We start from the raw sequence: 16,818 nt of genomic DNA on the forward strand, positions 1-16,818 counted from the left end.
TAATCAGTGAACAAAGTTGAAAATTATATCGCAAAATCAAAAGGAAGATCTTTGAGAATCGAATGTTGCAGGTCAGAAATAGGATTAGCTGGATGTTGAAAAATATTAACAGCAGATTGTAAAATTGTGGGAAGAATTATAAAAGTAACATGTTCGCATTGTTCAGTAATGCAGGGATTAATTAAATCAGGTTTACGCGCTGTAATACGACAAGAAGTGAAGGAAATTTAGACGAAGGCGCGCCTACACGTGAATAACGCGATTTTTATCTCGATGAAAACGTTGCAATTATTTCGTTTCCGTTTTTTTTCTTTTCGTAGGAGAGACGGGTTAATTAGCAGAGATTCATATTCGTGGGAACAGAAACTTTATTAAAGTTCAGTTGCATCGAGACAGTAACAGGCCACCGGCGTATGCTTACGAGGTAACTGTTAAAAAATGGTCTTGCACATTCCTCATCGGTGTGACATCGCTAACGCGATCGTCGTTTCCGATCGCTTCCGGACGTGTCTGAATTTATATACGCAGGTACGTATACATCGATACATATACATACATACATACAACGGGGAGATGGACCGGGGATGGAGTACTCGGGTTTGTACAGAATGTATCTTCGTATTACCGTCTCTACCAACGTAGATTATACAGTGGGAAGAGATGCGCTATGTTAAACCTTAAACGACGTTTATATTACACTTTGAACAAGCGGAGATCGCAATCAGTCTGACGTAATGCCCCGCGTATATCAGCATCCTATGCGCCGCCGTTTCCGGCAACCGGGCTGCGTCCTCGTATTTACAAAAGAATTCTAAATTTGCCGGCAGAATCTCAGCGTTAACGTTTTCCATTTATGTCGAAGATGGAGCAAGTTCAATCTGGAAAAATATCGGCCTTAAGAAACTTTCGTATCTATTTTAAAAACTTTTACAAACGAATTGTATTATAAATTAGATTCGATAGACTCAGACGAAATCAAGATATCTATCTATATATACAACGACTTTATCTTCTCTAATGAGTGGATCTGAATTATTCTTTTTTGACATTGAGCAGAAGTTTTCGAATAGTAATTAAATAGTAACCGTGTAAATTCGAATTGCCTGTCAGGCATTGCGAAAGAGAAATATTGGGTTATAACAAAAGTTCATAGTTATTTTAGTGAAATTCCAAAATTATTATATATATGCATAAATATTTATTCAACTACATTTCCACCGTCTTGTTCTATTAACATTTGCCACCTTTGTGGTAGCTTTATGATTCCATCTTTCCAAAACTTGTGATCTTTTTTTCTTAAAAGAAAAATTAAACAATGCTACAGACTTTTGTTACAATCCAATATTGTGTATGAACGGATCAATCCTAATCTGGTAACCATAACTCCATTAAAATCGAGGAGAGCAAATACTCGTTTGATTGTAAATCACATATGACAATCTTTGATGAAAAGGAAACGATATTTCTTTAGAAATATTGTTTTAGAATATTTTGTAGTTTAGGAACAAGAGTATTTAGCAGACAGGAATCAACACAAATCCATAGTATACCGTTTTGCTTCTGTACAGGGACGATACATGCACAATAAGTAGATACACTATGTTTAATAATTCCGTGATCCATTACCGTACCATTACGCCAGAGTGCTATTATAATATACAAAATATATACAAACATATAAACATTATAAATAAAAATAAGTGTATTAGATAAATAACTAATTTTAGATATTAAAATGCAATTTGTTTGTTTAAACTTGCATTTTTCCACTTTTAAGATAAACGGATAATCAATCGTCATAAACCGGTCAATCAATGATCCGAGAAATTCCATATGCTGAGATTCTACCGCCAAACTCCAGTCTATATATAATCCTTTCTTAGACATCTATCTATATAATACACGTATAAGTTCTCCGCGCGTAAACGGAGATTCGAATTGCCGAATTCGAATTATCAAACTCGAATTATTCTTCACACGTAACGAAGATCGGTTCCCCATCGACAGGAAATTGGCTGTTATCTGCATAAAAATCCATTCATTGATGCAAATGTTAGGAGTGGATTATATTGTAAAATAAATAAACGTCAATTTCTCAATCATTGTGGAAAGTTACTGTTTAAAATTCTCTCCTCATTTTTTCTTATTGGTAAAGCAATGCACGATCAAAGTTTTGTGGCGCAAAATTTCATTGTTAGCAAAAGTAAGATATATTATAAGTAATATGCGAAAATACAATATCTGACGTTATTAAAAAAGCATAATTAGTAATCTGTTTCTTGCATGGTCCAATTTATTAATACGTTACTCACAATTTTCCGCTTTTACTTGCCACGGAAATCGCACCTAATAAAATGCGTCATGCGCACTTTTCACGCGTGTTTTTTTGTCTATTGCGCACAATGCAAATATTGAAAAGATGATTGAAAAGAAATACCTAAAGAATATCTTTCAGACGTTTTTAGAACTTTCATGTTTCGAATAAGTAAAACATGAATATATGTGCTAAAAATGATAAAAGTCTATAGTCTAAATGGCATAATTGCTCTTTATATTGCACTGCAACGAACGAATCTGACAATTTATTTCAATCATAGATTCAATCATAGATCAGAAACTCTTAAATTTTCTCTTTCTTTCTCTTTTATAATTTGATCATCGTTGCTTAAGTTTATATTATTTTCCGATCTTTCTCTTCCATCGCAATATATTATAATGACATATTATTCGATTAATCTGAAGTCACAAGAAGTTATTACTTATTTATTTATTGAATCAAACAATCTTATAGCAATCTCCCGTTGTGATAGAACTTACGCTTGAAACTAATTTGAATATAAAATTATTTACTACTTATTCTTTTCTTCTAAACCTGTTTTGTCAAAAACATTTTTATTTTTAATCGTTCCTCATTTGAAAAGTAAGCGCATCGAAGCTTCCATCAAACAAGAATCGACTTCAGATTTGCCGAAAGATATGTCATTAAATGTAAATGTGATAGCAATCAGACGCTCTATACATTCGAGAATTCTCGAAAACATGTGGAGAGAAGAAGAAACGAGGGGAGAATCGTGACACGAGCAGCTACCTGCCGTGCGGACCGACTTCTTCCTAAGAGTTCGCCATTAGACGCTGGATCCGCCGGCGGAGTTGGCTGGGATGTAATAGTTCCTGACGTGCAAGTGATTGTGTAGGTGTACGGCCGATAGCTGTTGCTGCTGTTGCTGCTGACCGCCGCTCTGTACACTCTGATGGCTCCACGTTGGAGACACGACCTTGGGCACATCCGGGCTGGTCGATGGTGGCGTGCCCGGCGACGGTAAGGCGTTCGCGTCGGCGACCACGTCGACGTCGACGTCCTCATCGTCCTGATCGGCCTCCGGGAGATCGTGCAGCTCATCCTCGCTGCAGCTGAATCTGCGCGCTTTCACCGGCCTCAGCACATCCGCCTCGATCTGATGCTGCTGATCATCCGGCGCCAAGAGGGACGCCACGTCGAACTGCCGCTTTCTTGATGGCTGGAAGGACGATTGCCGAATGGACTGACTTTGGAAGGAGTGCTGTTGCTGAGGCTGGTGCTGGTGCTGCTGTTGTTGCTGCTGATGATGGTGATGCGGTGTCCACAGCGTAGCTATCGGCTGCGAGGCCACTGGAGCGCCGAGGGCCGTCGGGGGTGGTGGCGTGGCTGGTAGGGGTGGCGGACTCGGGCTGTCGGGCTCTTCGTCCACCGCCAGGCCCATGTGCCGGCGTACCTTGCGCTGGGCCTTACGTCGGCGGAAGTCACCGCGCCGAAAGTCCTCCAGGTTCGCCGGATGGATCGCCCAATAGTGACCCTTGCCATTGGCGCTCCTGCCGGACTTGACGAAGCAGTCGTTCAGCGAAAGATTATGCCGGATGGAATTGCGCCAACCGGGCCCGCGAGTCCGAAAATACGGGTAGTGCTCGAGGATGTGCTGATAAATGTCGGACAACACGAGCTTCTTGTCCGGCGACGAGAGGATCGCCATGGCGATCAGGCCGATGTAGCTGTGCTGCGGTTTCGGCTCTTCGGGTATCCGCTGATGGTGCGGGTGCAGCAGCGCCATGGACAGGGCCAGTCGGCCGGGGTAACCGGCCGCGGCTGCAGCCGCCGGATACAGAGGCAGTGGGGCCGGGAAGCCTGGGCCGATGCTCAGATGGGCTGTCGGCGTTCCCGACGGTGGATGTGCCACGCCGGGGTGCTGCGGGTGCAGCTGCTGCGCCAGTCGCAGCCGCTCCGCCATCGCGTAGTGATACAATTGCAGCCGATAGTGCTCGAGACCCGGCAGGAAGCCGGCCATCGGATTACCCAGACTCACGGCTAGCGGCTCCTTCGCCGGCGGCGGACTCTCGTTGCTGCACATGACGATCAGCCGAGTCTACCCCGATCGTTCCTGGCTGGCACCACTGATCGGCCTCCCCGATCGGAGGAAACTGCACGGTCGCGTCAACTACGACTTCTCCACTACGTGGCCATTAGAACGACAAGTCGGAAAACCAACATCGGAGCAACAATTCGCGGATTCGATGCACTTCCTCGCACACTGAACTCGCCACTCCGTTGCCGTCGTGCGGTACTCCGGAGCGTGAATTACCGCTGCGGGGGTGGCGACGTCGCGCCGCCGACGATCGCGGTAGCCCCTGTTTTCCAACAGTTTTCACCCTGTTTGTCGCGATGCGCTCCGAGTGGCCGACTGGTCCTGATTTACGATCACGACCGTGCGACCGCCTCATCGAGAGGGTTCGTGCCCCACTCCGCACGCGACCGCTCCGTCGAGGCCCGCCCCATCTCGCGGGGTGCGAACGCGGGATTCGTTGCAAAGGGGGGTATCCGGCTACTCTGTCGCCGTGAGTCGCGTGGAATCCAGCTTGGGAGAGGGAACCAGTATGCCGGAACGCCAGCCAATGCGAGAGCGGAGGGGCCAATGAAGATGGAACCCACCACCGGTCGCCACGCCCATTACGTTGCGATATTGATCCCAGATAGCCAGGTAGTCTGGTCACCGAGGGTGGTGGAGATGGTGACGGTTCCGATGGTGGTACGGTTGTCATCGCCGCTCTCTTATCTCTGCGTGGCCTAACGTAGCTCGATATCATAGCCGATCCTGGACCGTGGGTTGTCGAGGGACGATCGATGCGTGTTTCCCGTTTTCAGAGCGCGTGCTGCACCGTGAGAGTTTCGGAAATGGCATCGGTCTCTCTCATTCTACTGTCACTCTCCTCCTCCCTTGCTCTGTGCGTGTCGCTCTCCCGTCATGGAGTTTAACTACAGGGATCGAGACTGTTTCTCAAGATTACTCGGCCTCATCTGCAGTGATTCTTGGATACTGGATCGCGCAAATTTTCATTCGGATCCTGCAACTTCAGGTAACGATTTCATATTTTATATATTTGTGACGTAGTAGAATGGATATCTAGATGCTTTGATGCTTCTCAATACTGACGTATTACGCAATGCCATGCTTACCCTTCAAAACTTGACTTGTTACAATTGATATTTCTTTACAATTGCATAGTCATCTTTACTTGCTATTTTTTCCTTCTTACTAAAAAATCTGTACATTTTTGTTCCATTTTTAATAGAATGTTTAATATTTAATTTACGTTGCTGATAAATTATTAATAAAATTATGTTGTCAAGAAAATAGACGTTACGGCATTTAAGAATGTTAAAAGAATTCTGAACTTATTTTGAATCTCAATTCTATTGAATATAACAAAGCATACAACTATTAAACACCTCACAACCAGTTTATTAAGAAAACTATCGCGGTATAGAAACCGTGTAGGTTTGGTTGTTGATTTATAGCACCCCTGACTGACAACCGGTTTTTCTCCGCAATTAGACCTTTTTATAACCGATCCCAAGTCGTACCTTGTAGTCGATAGAACCGCATCAAAGACGTAGCGCGGAGGGCGCGGAAGAGAGGAGGAACGTAAAATTCCATCGGCGTCCCTCTGTTCTCACATCCGCGCGCAACCTTCCCCCCCCTCTCTCTCTCTATCTTTCTTTCTCTCGCTTTGCTCGTCAGAAAATCCTTTCGGTCCGCGTGGCGCGATTCGCGGACAAAGGCACGAGGGAGCCCCGGGTTGCCCGGCGCGCATTTATACGTAGTCGCCGCCCCGCAACTATTTGTAAGCATCCGCCATGCTGGTTTCATATCTGTCGTTTCGGCTTGCACAAAAACACTATTTTCAATTCGTATGGCAAGAGGGAGGAAGGCAAGGGGACCGATGCAGCAATATGGCGTTTATCCTAACCGGAGGTACCGTCGCCGACGTGCGCGCGATCGGCTCGAGTTGCAATTGTTGCGACTCGTTGCAAATAACAGTCCGCCGTTCCCCCTCGCCCCTCCCCCCGCTCTCAGCCAGTATTTGCCTCCCCCTGCAGTATTTGCTACCCCCCTCGCGGCTATTCGCGTCTCTGTTGCACCCGAGCGCACCGTTGATGCAACGGAAATACAACGTTGACATTGCTCGACGCGAATGTGCGAAAACGAGCCTGTAAATGCTCCACCGATCAAGCTACCCGGTATATTCGGTACGTGCGAGGATTGCAGATAGCGATACCGCGTTGTCTGCCGACGATTGCCGACCGCGAATCCTCGTAATAGACATGCAGCGCATGGCTTTCGCGATGGATGGAGAATATTGTTTATTATCGTCATAGACGTAATGAAAAATTAATATCTCGTTACTAACAGGAATTATATTAAGAAACGTTTCCCTTTAAACTATAATAATACTAGTACAACACAGGCGCGCGCTATTTTATTTTTCAATATTAATAATGTTTTCGAATAATAATATTCATCTATTATTTATTATATGCACAATTATCACACTCTACCAAATTGTTAACCTCCACCCGAAGACATTTAACACGGCTTTTTTAAGAGTGGATTTGGCATATTGCGAAGAGTTTTCGACGATTGAAAATCCTTTAGATTTAGAAATGAAAAAGTTCTAGCCTATACAATTTTTTTCTTTTTCCGAGGAGTTCTGAGTTGTTGATATCATTATTTGTTATATTGCCTAGAGTTCTCTGCAATTGAAAATACCGTAAACTCAAAAATGAAAAAGTTCTAGCTCTTAGAAATTTTTTCTTTTTCCGAGAAGTTCTGAGATGGTTATATTGTTAATTGGCATATTGCCTAGAGTTCTCTGCAATTGAAAATACCGTAAACTCAGAAATGAAAAAGTTCTAGCCATTAAAATTTTTTTCTTTTCCGAAGAGTTCTGTGCTCTTTATATTGTTAATTGGCATATTGCCTAGAGTTCTCGATGATTTAGAATTCATTAAAACAATAAATGAAAGAGTTCTAGCCATTAAAATTTTTTTCTTTTCCGAGGAGTTCTGTGCTCTTTATATTGTTAATTGGCATATTGCCTAGAGTTCTCGATGATTTAGAATTCGTTAAAACAATAAATGAAAAAGTTCTAGCCATTAAAATTTATATTATACGCTATGCGCGCGCTATTTTATTTTATTTTTCACGATGAAATAAATAACACAAATTTATCAATATAACCGCACTAACAGCCACTATGACATTCTGACATTCGCAACACGAAGTTCAAGCCACACGAAGTTCGAGCCAAGCGAGATAATCAATCAGCGTCGCGTAAAAGAGGCCTCAACTATTCGATAAAAAAGAACTTTAAGAAGTTACACGCCTTTTTTAGAATAAGATAATTAAAAAGAGAAAAGAAAATCATACCTGGAAAAATTGTTTAAATAATATCGATTAGGAATATGCACGTACACACACTTGCTTAATTTTTATATTAAATTTCATTCCTGATATTATTTATGTTTATGGTTTATGTGCATGGTAATGTATAGTTCAGTATTGTAGCATAATACTTATTACTTAATGAAAAAAATTTTTTAAGTGCAAGAAAAGGTATCGCGCGCAGATACGCTACATTCATATTACGCAGAAAATACAATTCAATAAAAATTGTGCTAATCGAATCTATTCGTTCTTCAGGCAGTCGCGTATACGCAAATAAATAGACCCGCCAAAGAACATACCTATAGTACGTAGGTACGGCTCTTAGTGCCGCATTTAACGGCAAATTTGCGCGAATATCACGTCGTGTAAAAAGATGCAATTTCCCGATATAATTCACTTTGCGTGCTTTTTCGCGGCGCGATGGGACACCCGGGTCTACGTAGCCGTGGCCATTGCATTATCGGCAACAGCAAAAATCGTGCGTAGATTGGCACGATAAATCGAGCCTTTCAAAGGAGCCCTCCTCGAAATAATCGGGGGTCGTATTTGCTTGCACAGGACCTGGACGAACACGTAACTCTATATTTGGTCCGATCAGATACGATCGTCGCGCTACCAAAAAGGAATCGAAGAAGCCAAAAGGGAGGCAGGGAGTAACAACGGTGGGGAGGTGGTGAATAAGGTGCTCTCGAATTCGCGGGGCAAACTCAAGCGTCGATAAGATCAATCTCTCTGTCGCTCTCTGTGTTGGCTATGGCTGCGCGAGATAGTAAAAGCCGACCAGAAGTGGTTGCGCGAAACCAGAGCTCGCCGCCGCTGTCAAAACACAATAAAACGAGCGATCGAGGGAAGAATCGACGGTCGATTTCTCGAGCGATGGCCGCGTAACGACCTCCGGTCGGGTCACGTTTGTACGTGTGCGTACATAAGTGCATTCGTGCGTGTGCGGAGGTGCATTGATGGTGTACACTAGACATATATTGGACCCTTGTGCGTACGGCTTGCGCGTTAAAACGCGCCCTCTCTCCTCGCGCCCGAATAATGGCGATAATTGTGACGAAATGGAGCGTCATTGTGGGAAAAAAGGTATACCCCGAGACCCGTGATCGAGGGTGGTGGCGCGGGTAAGTGGCAGATGCATGGCGCTCCGTTGACAGCTTCTCCGATTTCCCTCCGTGTCCTCATCCAGGGACATCCTCTTTTCTTTCGATCCTCCCTCTCCCTCGGAAATTTGAACTAACGAATCTCCGTCACGCAATCCGCGCGCTGCGTTTTTCAGCTCCAAATACTTGTGACAAATACTTGTGACAAATACTTGTATCAAATTTTTTTGTCAGTTATTAATTGGATTATACAAAAAAGAAAAAAATTTTATTTTTTATTAGAAAACAGTCGGAAATGATTTTAATATTTTATTTTTTTAAACTTAAAATTTAAAATATTTTCTTCCTTTTTTAAAAAATAAAAAAGGAAGAAGAGAATAATGTACTTTTCTGAATGAAAATTTACAGACAGAAATTATTATTATTCCGTACATAATTTCAAGCATAAATTAACTTTAAAATATAAAATTAGTTTTAATGTTATTTTATTAAAGTCTTTTCATCTTTTATTTTACTATTTTATATTTACTATCGTTGTATACACAATATTCGATATATTTTTTGTTTCGGATATTAGAGGAGCGGAAACTACGCGAAATTGGGTAAGGCTAATCCCAGCTTACCTAATTCGCCATGTAATCCGCCGCCACGGCAGAAACTCGCGGCAGTTTCCCCGTTGGTAAAGTTAATAAATGTCGTGGTGGAACGACCGGCAAGTTCGAAGCCTGCTCAAAGTTTCGCGTTGACGCACAGCACGAGGTATCCGGCGGTTTTGATGCTTCGAAATACACTGCTAATCGGTTTTCAAACTCCTTGTCTGTACATGTATGTATGTATACATATGCATGCGATGGACGATCGAACAAATCAGACCTATATCTCGCAAGTATTTAATTCAACATAATGTGTGCTAAATTTAGATAAATAAATAGATTTATTATTCTACTAATTATTAAATTATTAAATATTAAACCTTATCAATTCTATTGCAGTATTAAACTATTAACGTATAATTAGCAACAGAAAAACCAACTTTAGAACCAATCTCGTCATGTCAATGCATGTAGTAACACATAGAGTAACTTCGGGATAGATGGCCATAGTCTTTTTTGATTACTGAAAACATAATTCTTTAATAAAAACATCTTTAAAAAATAGACTAGTATTATTTTAATGTTCTCTTTTATGAAACATTCTTTTAAAACAGAACATACGTATATACATCCTATGTATAATATATATTATATATATTTTACAAAAGTTTTTTTAGAAATGCAAGGACCTTCGCCATATCTCCCATGTATGGAGGAGATCACCATACAGTGCAAAGTTAGTTGGGTAGCTTTAAAATTAACGTAAAAGTAAACAAAAGAGAGAAAAGGAATGATTCTAGATCAAAATTAGGCCTAAGGCATACTTCTTATGATTTTTAGAAAAAACATTTTGACGAAAACTGTTAGTAACGTCTTTTAGATGCTTTTCTTTCCACCCTTTTCATGAATACCCTCTTTAGGTATTTGTTCGGCATCTAAAAAGAAGAGGGAAAATAGAAAATATCTTTAATACTTATGCGTAAATAGTACGAAAAACTATGATAATTCTACGGGTAATTAACTATTTCGGAGCTGCTATGGCTATTTCTCTCGATTATCCAAGAGAGATGACTACAGCACTTCATAAAACATGACGGGCATGAGTGGAAACTGTATGATATCAGCTACACACCGAGAACTCTAAATAAACCTCTAAATAAAATTTTAATTTTTGTCAATTCAAACTAGATATCTTTAATACTTATGCGTAAATAGTACGAAAAAATTGTTAGCAGACAATAAAGTTTAAAATGGAAATATTTTCACAATTATGTTTTTTTTGTAAAACATTAAATCTTTTGTTGCAAACACAACTAAAGCTCACCACAGACTGCATGATAACTTTGCTGCGTGGCCAGTAGCGAAGTTAGAGGAATTGGTCATTTTTTCTATGTAGTCATCTATCCCAAAATTAATATAATAAATTAACAACTAATAAAAAAATATATATGACATTAAATACTCCAATTTTCTTTAGATTAACTATTTCAAATTATTAGATAAACTATTTCAAATCTTTAATTAAAAATACTTGTAAAGTTATAATTAATTTTTGTATGAAATGTTTAATCTGGATAAAATTTAAGAGTAACTATTTACATGCGCCTCACGTAACAAACGTTTTGTATAATCAAAATATAGAGCGCACGGGAAAATTAGCAGAGCTTGCCTGTTCCAACAAACTGAGAATAGAAACAGCGACCATGGAATATTACGTTTTCCCTCGATACTGCTCGTCGCGCATGTGGAATTCGTACATACGTCAACTATTCGTACGACCGAACCGTTTAGCAAATAGCGCAAACTTGGCAAACACTTCCGGGCTGCCAGCCATTACGGAGCCGCGCGTATCCATTAAATTCTCCGCCGCGGCGCAAGAGAAAGGGCATTTAACAACGATGCTTTATGCATATTCTAACGAGCTTGCAATCAACTGGTACTAAACATTACCGTGGGGTGGGGAAGGGGGAAGCCTCCGCGTTACTACCCTTCGCGACCCGCTTTTGTAATACGGGGAAAGAGTGGAAGACTGTTGGGCGGATGGGGGATGAACACGGAGGACGCGGAGGTGGCTGAAGGTGCGGGAAGTGCCGTTGGTGTTGGTGTTAGTGACGTGATTATATAGCTGGAGTAACCGGTAGATAGCGAGGTACGGAGAGACGAGAGGAGAGAGCGTGCCGCGGCAAAGAGAGGTGGGGCTCCATTAGCTTTGACGCTCGTCTCAAAGGGATGCTGCCGTTTTAGCGTCGTATACCGGCCTGTTTCCTAAGCACCCTCCCCCCCCCTTTCACGTGGCGCGACGTTATTGCACCGGAGACCGGCAAAATAACTCGATGTCCAACGATGGCGATGACGACAACGATGACGGCGGCGAAGAAGCACCGCCCAGGACGCGCTCTCTATGTGTGTACGCGTGCTTAAATATTCATAATTTATAAACTCTCCACCGGAGAGCACCAGTCTCATTGGGCTCTGTTTCCCGCTACCAGATTTTCAGAGCTCTCTTGCGTTTTTCGAGCGTTATCTGTGGCAAGTAACGTTTTCCTTTCGACGCGTCAAAACACGCTCACACTTTTCAGATTAAATTAAAGAATCAATTTTCATAGAAGACGTTTTAAATATTTAGTTATAACGTTTAAATATTTAGTTATAGACGTTTTAAATGTTTAGTTCTGTTTTCGGAACATTTGGATGCGAATCAATGAGTATTTAGCGCTGAATGCGCGTGATATTCTGTAACCACTCGGCAAGCCACGCGAAAACGCACTTCTAAAAACGGATATCGGTTAATGACAATCGACCATCGATTTGCCATCGATAATTGTTCAAGATACCCGAGGGATCGACGAGTGGTACCTTTATAGAGTGCTCTTGAGACACGATGGCGCGCTAAACGACGTATTACCACTCGAGAGGGTAACGGAAGTGGCGACAACGACGCACCGTGGGGTGCCATTTGTGTTTACAGCCGCGCGGGTCCTTCGCGCCTAACGAGACGCACCGGATTCTGCTCTTCGGGGTGAATCGCACGAGCCGTCGCCATCAAGAGGCCCCGTTCTCCCTCTTTGTGGCGAGAGAGGCGCGTAATTTCGAATGAGCAGAGTACAAGAGCAATCGGAGCGGAAGTGCTCAAGATATCGAGAGGAAGAAAAAGAGAGAGAGAAGGCTTCTCGATTCCGGCGAGCAGCTCTATAGCGGAGGGACCGAGAGAGAAACGTGACCGTTTGGCCGTATAACAGGATTATTGGCGAGGGGGATAGATTAGATTCGGGAGAGAGAAAGAGAGACATTCAGTGGGGCCCGGCCCGTGCCCTCACATCTCGCCCCACTTACTAACCGCAACAGAATGCCAGGATTTTCGCCAATATTTTGGGTGTTTAGCTTTTGTCGCGGGTGCGATGGCCATTGTTATGGGGGCCCAGAGAGATGGGCGTGGATAGGCCCATTCGTTCGTTCGACAGAGAGAGAGAGAGAGAGAGAGAGAGAGAGAGGGAGGAGACCGGTCACTTTCCTCTCACCTTCTTGGTCATCGTTCACTCGGCCCATCGCTATTTCGATCTTGCACAAAAGGGTTCCTCTCCTCATCGCCGATTAACCGCCGCTCTCGAGATAATGAATGGGCCAGTTGGCTCTTTTTACAGAGATCACGCATAAAGGCCCCCGTCATGGCGTTTGGCATTCATACGATTTACTGATGAATTAGGTGGATTAACTCTGAAAAGGTTTCCCTTCTTGCCCTTAAAATATAAATATTTTCAATACTCTAGTAATATAACTGTAAGCAAATGTTGGTTTTATTTATCAGGAAATTATTATATATCACGAATAATCGCACGCAAAGTGTAATGACACATATGAAAAATAAATTTTAAATAATCGTAAATTTATCAAATCACCATTTATGTGAAAAATACTACATTTTTTATATCGTGCCATAAATGTCGATTTATTGCTGATTAATCGATCAATCGTTGATATCTCCATCGAATAACGATTAACATGCTCAACTACGTTTTTCGGGGGGCTGATTTGTTTTCCGATGCCGAAATGAATCCGCGTGCATTTCGTGGGTAGATTATCGGTGACGAGAAAGAGAGATGGGGATTGAAGAGGCGGCGGGGAAAGGCTTATCGAGCCCTTTGATACGCACGGCTATTGGCGATCGAGAATACGAGATCAAAGCCGACGGCATCGCCAAGGTTATACCATCCAAATGTCGCGGTAGCGCGACGGGGCTTCGGATGAATATTTCAGGTCCCCCGTCCGCCACATCGCCGGCCGCCGAATAGCTTTCGGATGCCGTTCCCGCAAAGAGCATTTGCGCAATCTATTAGCGCGCTCGGGACTCTCGGGGATGAAACCCTTTTGTCGCCCGTGCGAAGTGCTTAAGCGGTTGGTTAAGCTCAACGACGGGGAGCAACGCTTGCACGCGTGCGTGTATTGAGTCCTTATTCGATCAAATATTAAAGGAATCAAATATTTATTATTTCATGCACTTACATCGGGAGAGGAAAGGAAGATGACGTATTTAAGAAACAACATAAATTATAATATACCGTAAACGCCATGAGTTTAAAACGAAACATGAATTTCTCAACGCTTCTGCCACTTTCTCTTCCCTCTTCTCTAAATTATTATTAAATTAATAATAATAATAAAGCAGTTCGTATGAATAATAATCGATCGTTGTGCAACTGCCAGATTCAGCAATCTCGACGATACTCCTAACGTAAAATCTAATAAAGCAGCAAACAACACGTGTGCGCGTTTGTAGAGTCCGCACGGCATCAATCGCATGTTTGCCACGTGTTCGCGAGCGAGTCATAATTATCGTTGTAATTATGGTAATTATTTTGTAGCGCTGTCGGAGTTGGTCATCCGGCAAGGGGAGCGAGGCATGAAGCTCGCTCTGGCACGAAATTGTTATTTCCCGACAAGAGAGATACACGGGGTTACCTACATCGATACACCGCTTCGCCCAGTGTCCGTGGCTCCATTGTACTCGGCATTCGGCAGGCCTACGAAAACACTCACGCTGTTGCGACAGCCGCCCATAACCGTATCTCTGTTTCAGATTGCTCAGGAATCGTTGTTCGCCCGACAGTTCTTAATAATAACACGCGTTCAACTCGAGTGCGCCATGATGCCTCTTGCCCCGAATACTTAATAATCATGACGGTATGTATGTGTTACGATAACTTTGCGAAATCCAACCGTGAGCAATACACAGGCCTGCGTAATCTCCGAAGGAACATCTGCGCCGTGAAAGAAGACTTGTGCATATTAATAGCGCAATAGATTAAAAATTATTATTAATTATAATTAGCTGCGATCGAATGAAACGGAGAAGGAATGACAGAGAAGAGGGAAAAGAGAATTTATTATCGACGCAAGCGATATCATGAGGATCTCTTGATAGCCCGATAGGCCTCAACAATGATATTGATAGTTGATACTATCGGGCAGCTGTCGCGTGGCGTGGCTACCCGCAACAATACTCCACCATCGACACAAAAGGGTTTCCTGCTTTCTTCATTATCATGAAAAATAGAGGGTTCTTTGCGTTGACTGTGGATCCAGAAGATCATGAAAAATTGATAGCTCTGTTATATTTTTGGCGTATTCTAAAAAATTACGCGCCATAGGAATATTATTTCTAATCTAAGAAGCAAGCAGCAATGAATTTTACAAAATGCATAATTTAAATTATGCATCTCTTATTGTCATCTCTTGCATTTTTAATAATCAACTAGTACAACACAGGCGCGCGCTATTTTATTTTTCAATATTAATAATGTTTTCGACTAATAATATTCATCTATTATTTATTATATGCACAATTATCACGCTCTACCAAATTGTTAACCTCCACGCGAAGACATTTAACATGGCTCTTTTAAGAGTGGATTTGGCATATTGCTAATAGTTCTCGACGATTGAAAACCCTTTAGATTTAGAAATGAAAAAGTTCAAGCCATTAGAAATTTTTTCTTTTCCGAGAAGTTCTGAGTTGTTGATATCATTATTTGTTATATTGCCTAGAGTTCTCTGCAATTGAAAATACCGTAAACTCAAAAATGAAAAAGTTCTAGCTCTTAGAAATTTTTTCTTTTTCCGAGAAGTTCTGAGATGGTTATATTGTTAATTGGCATATTGCCTAGAGTTCTCTGCAATTGAAAATACCGTAAACTCAGAAATGAAAAAGTTCTAGCTCTTAGAAATTTGTTCTTTTTCCGAGGAGTTCTGGGATATTTATATTGTTACCAATACACAGGCGCACGCTATTTTAGTTTTCAATATTAATAATGTTTTCTAATAATAATATTCATCATTATTTATTATATGCACAATTATCACACTCTACCAAATTGTTAACCTCCACGCGAAGACAGCCGCGCGATGGTAATCTAAACTGAACATAACGCACAACGCGAATCGAGATAACCAATCAGCATCGCGGAAAAAAGGCAACAATGATTTGATTTAACACGGCTTTTTTAAGAGTGGAATATATGATGATATGGATATCAAACTGTTAATTTTTTTGTTTATATATTTTCCAATTGTCATAATCTTCTGACATGTTGGCAACTGTAGAGCGCATTTCTAATCTTCTCCATCATTGCGGTCTACTGACTCAGCAAACACAGATTGTAAGAGTTATATAACATGAAAGTAACTGTAATATAGCGAATATTATATCCTAATTTATATTGTTGTTACATAACATTAATTACGTATAATTCAGTTTTATAACTATTACGTGGACATAACAAGTAACGCACATTATTTGTGATAGTTTTGCTATATCACTTGTTACATTCGAATTTATTGCGATAATATAATACTTACATAACTGTGTTTGCTGGAGAATGATAAGCTCGCAATATGTTTGCTAATTAAACGAACATCGAATGACACAGGGGGACACTCGCTCCAAGCTGGTCCCCGTTGTCAGTCCCTCAAAGGGCATGACAAGCCGAATCGACGGCGAATTTATAAAACCGTTGAATTATAATCAGCGTTAATGCACTGTGCGCGCGTGCGTACATCCGACTCGGGGATTGGAATGTAAGGACTTTCCATAAATAGATATATAGATATAATCATCATCATCGATATATCATGAATTAACTTTATTAGATAATACAATATATTATTCTACCAATAATTACATATTTCGGTTCGATACATTTTAATATGGTTCTTGTGCAGACGTTTACATATCTTGTTAAAGAATATCGTTTTTTTTCAGAGGCTTTACAGTGGTTGCAAAGATTCGTTTGAAGGTGCTTGTATTCTGTGGCTCGTGCTTTCATACAACGGCAACGGAAGCAGGTAGACTCTGCATAGAAGCGGATTGGA

At 41.6% G+C, this 16,818-nt stretch overlaps 1 protein-coding gene across 1 annotated transcript; it reads right to left on the minus strand.

Moving 5' to 3' along the window:
• Positions 1-350: 350 nt before the first annotated feature.
• On the minus strand, positions 351-4,828 carry LOC105287847 (forkhead box protein D1). Its single transcript, XM_011353670.2, has one exon. It carries the CDS (start codon positions 4,380-4,382, stop codon positions 3,126-3,128), a length of 1,257 nt encoding a protein of 418 aa, XP_011351972.1. The 5' UTR covers positions 4,383-4,828; the 3' UTR covers positions 351-3,125.
• Positions 4,829-16,818: the final 11,990 nt, after the last annotated feature.

Source organism: Ooceraea biroi, chromosome 8, assembly GCF_003672135.1.
Source record: "Ooceraea biroi isolate clonal line C1 chromosome 8, Obir_v5.4, whole genome shotgun sequence".
NCBI lineage: Eukaryota > Metazoa > Arthropoda > Insecta > Hymenoptera > Formicidae > Ooceraea > Ooceraea biroi.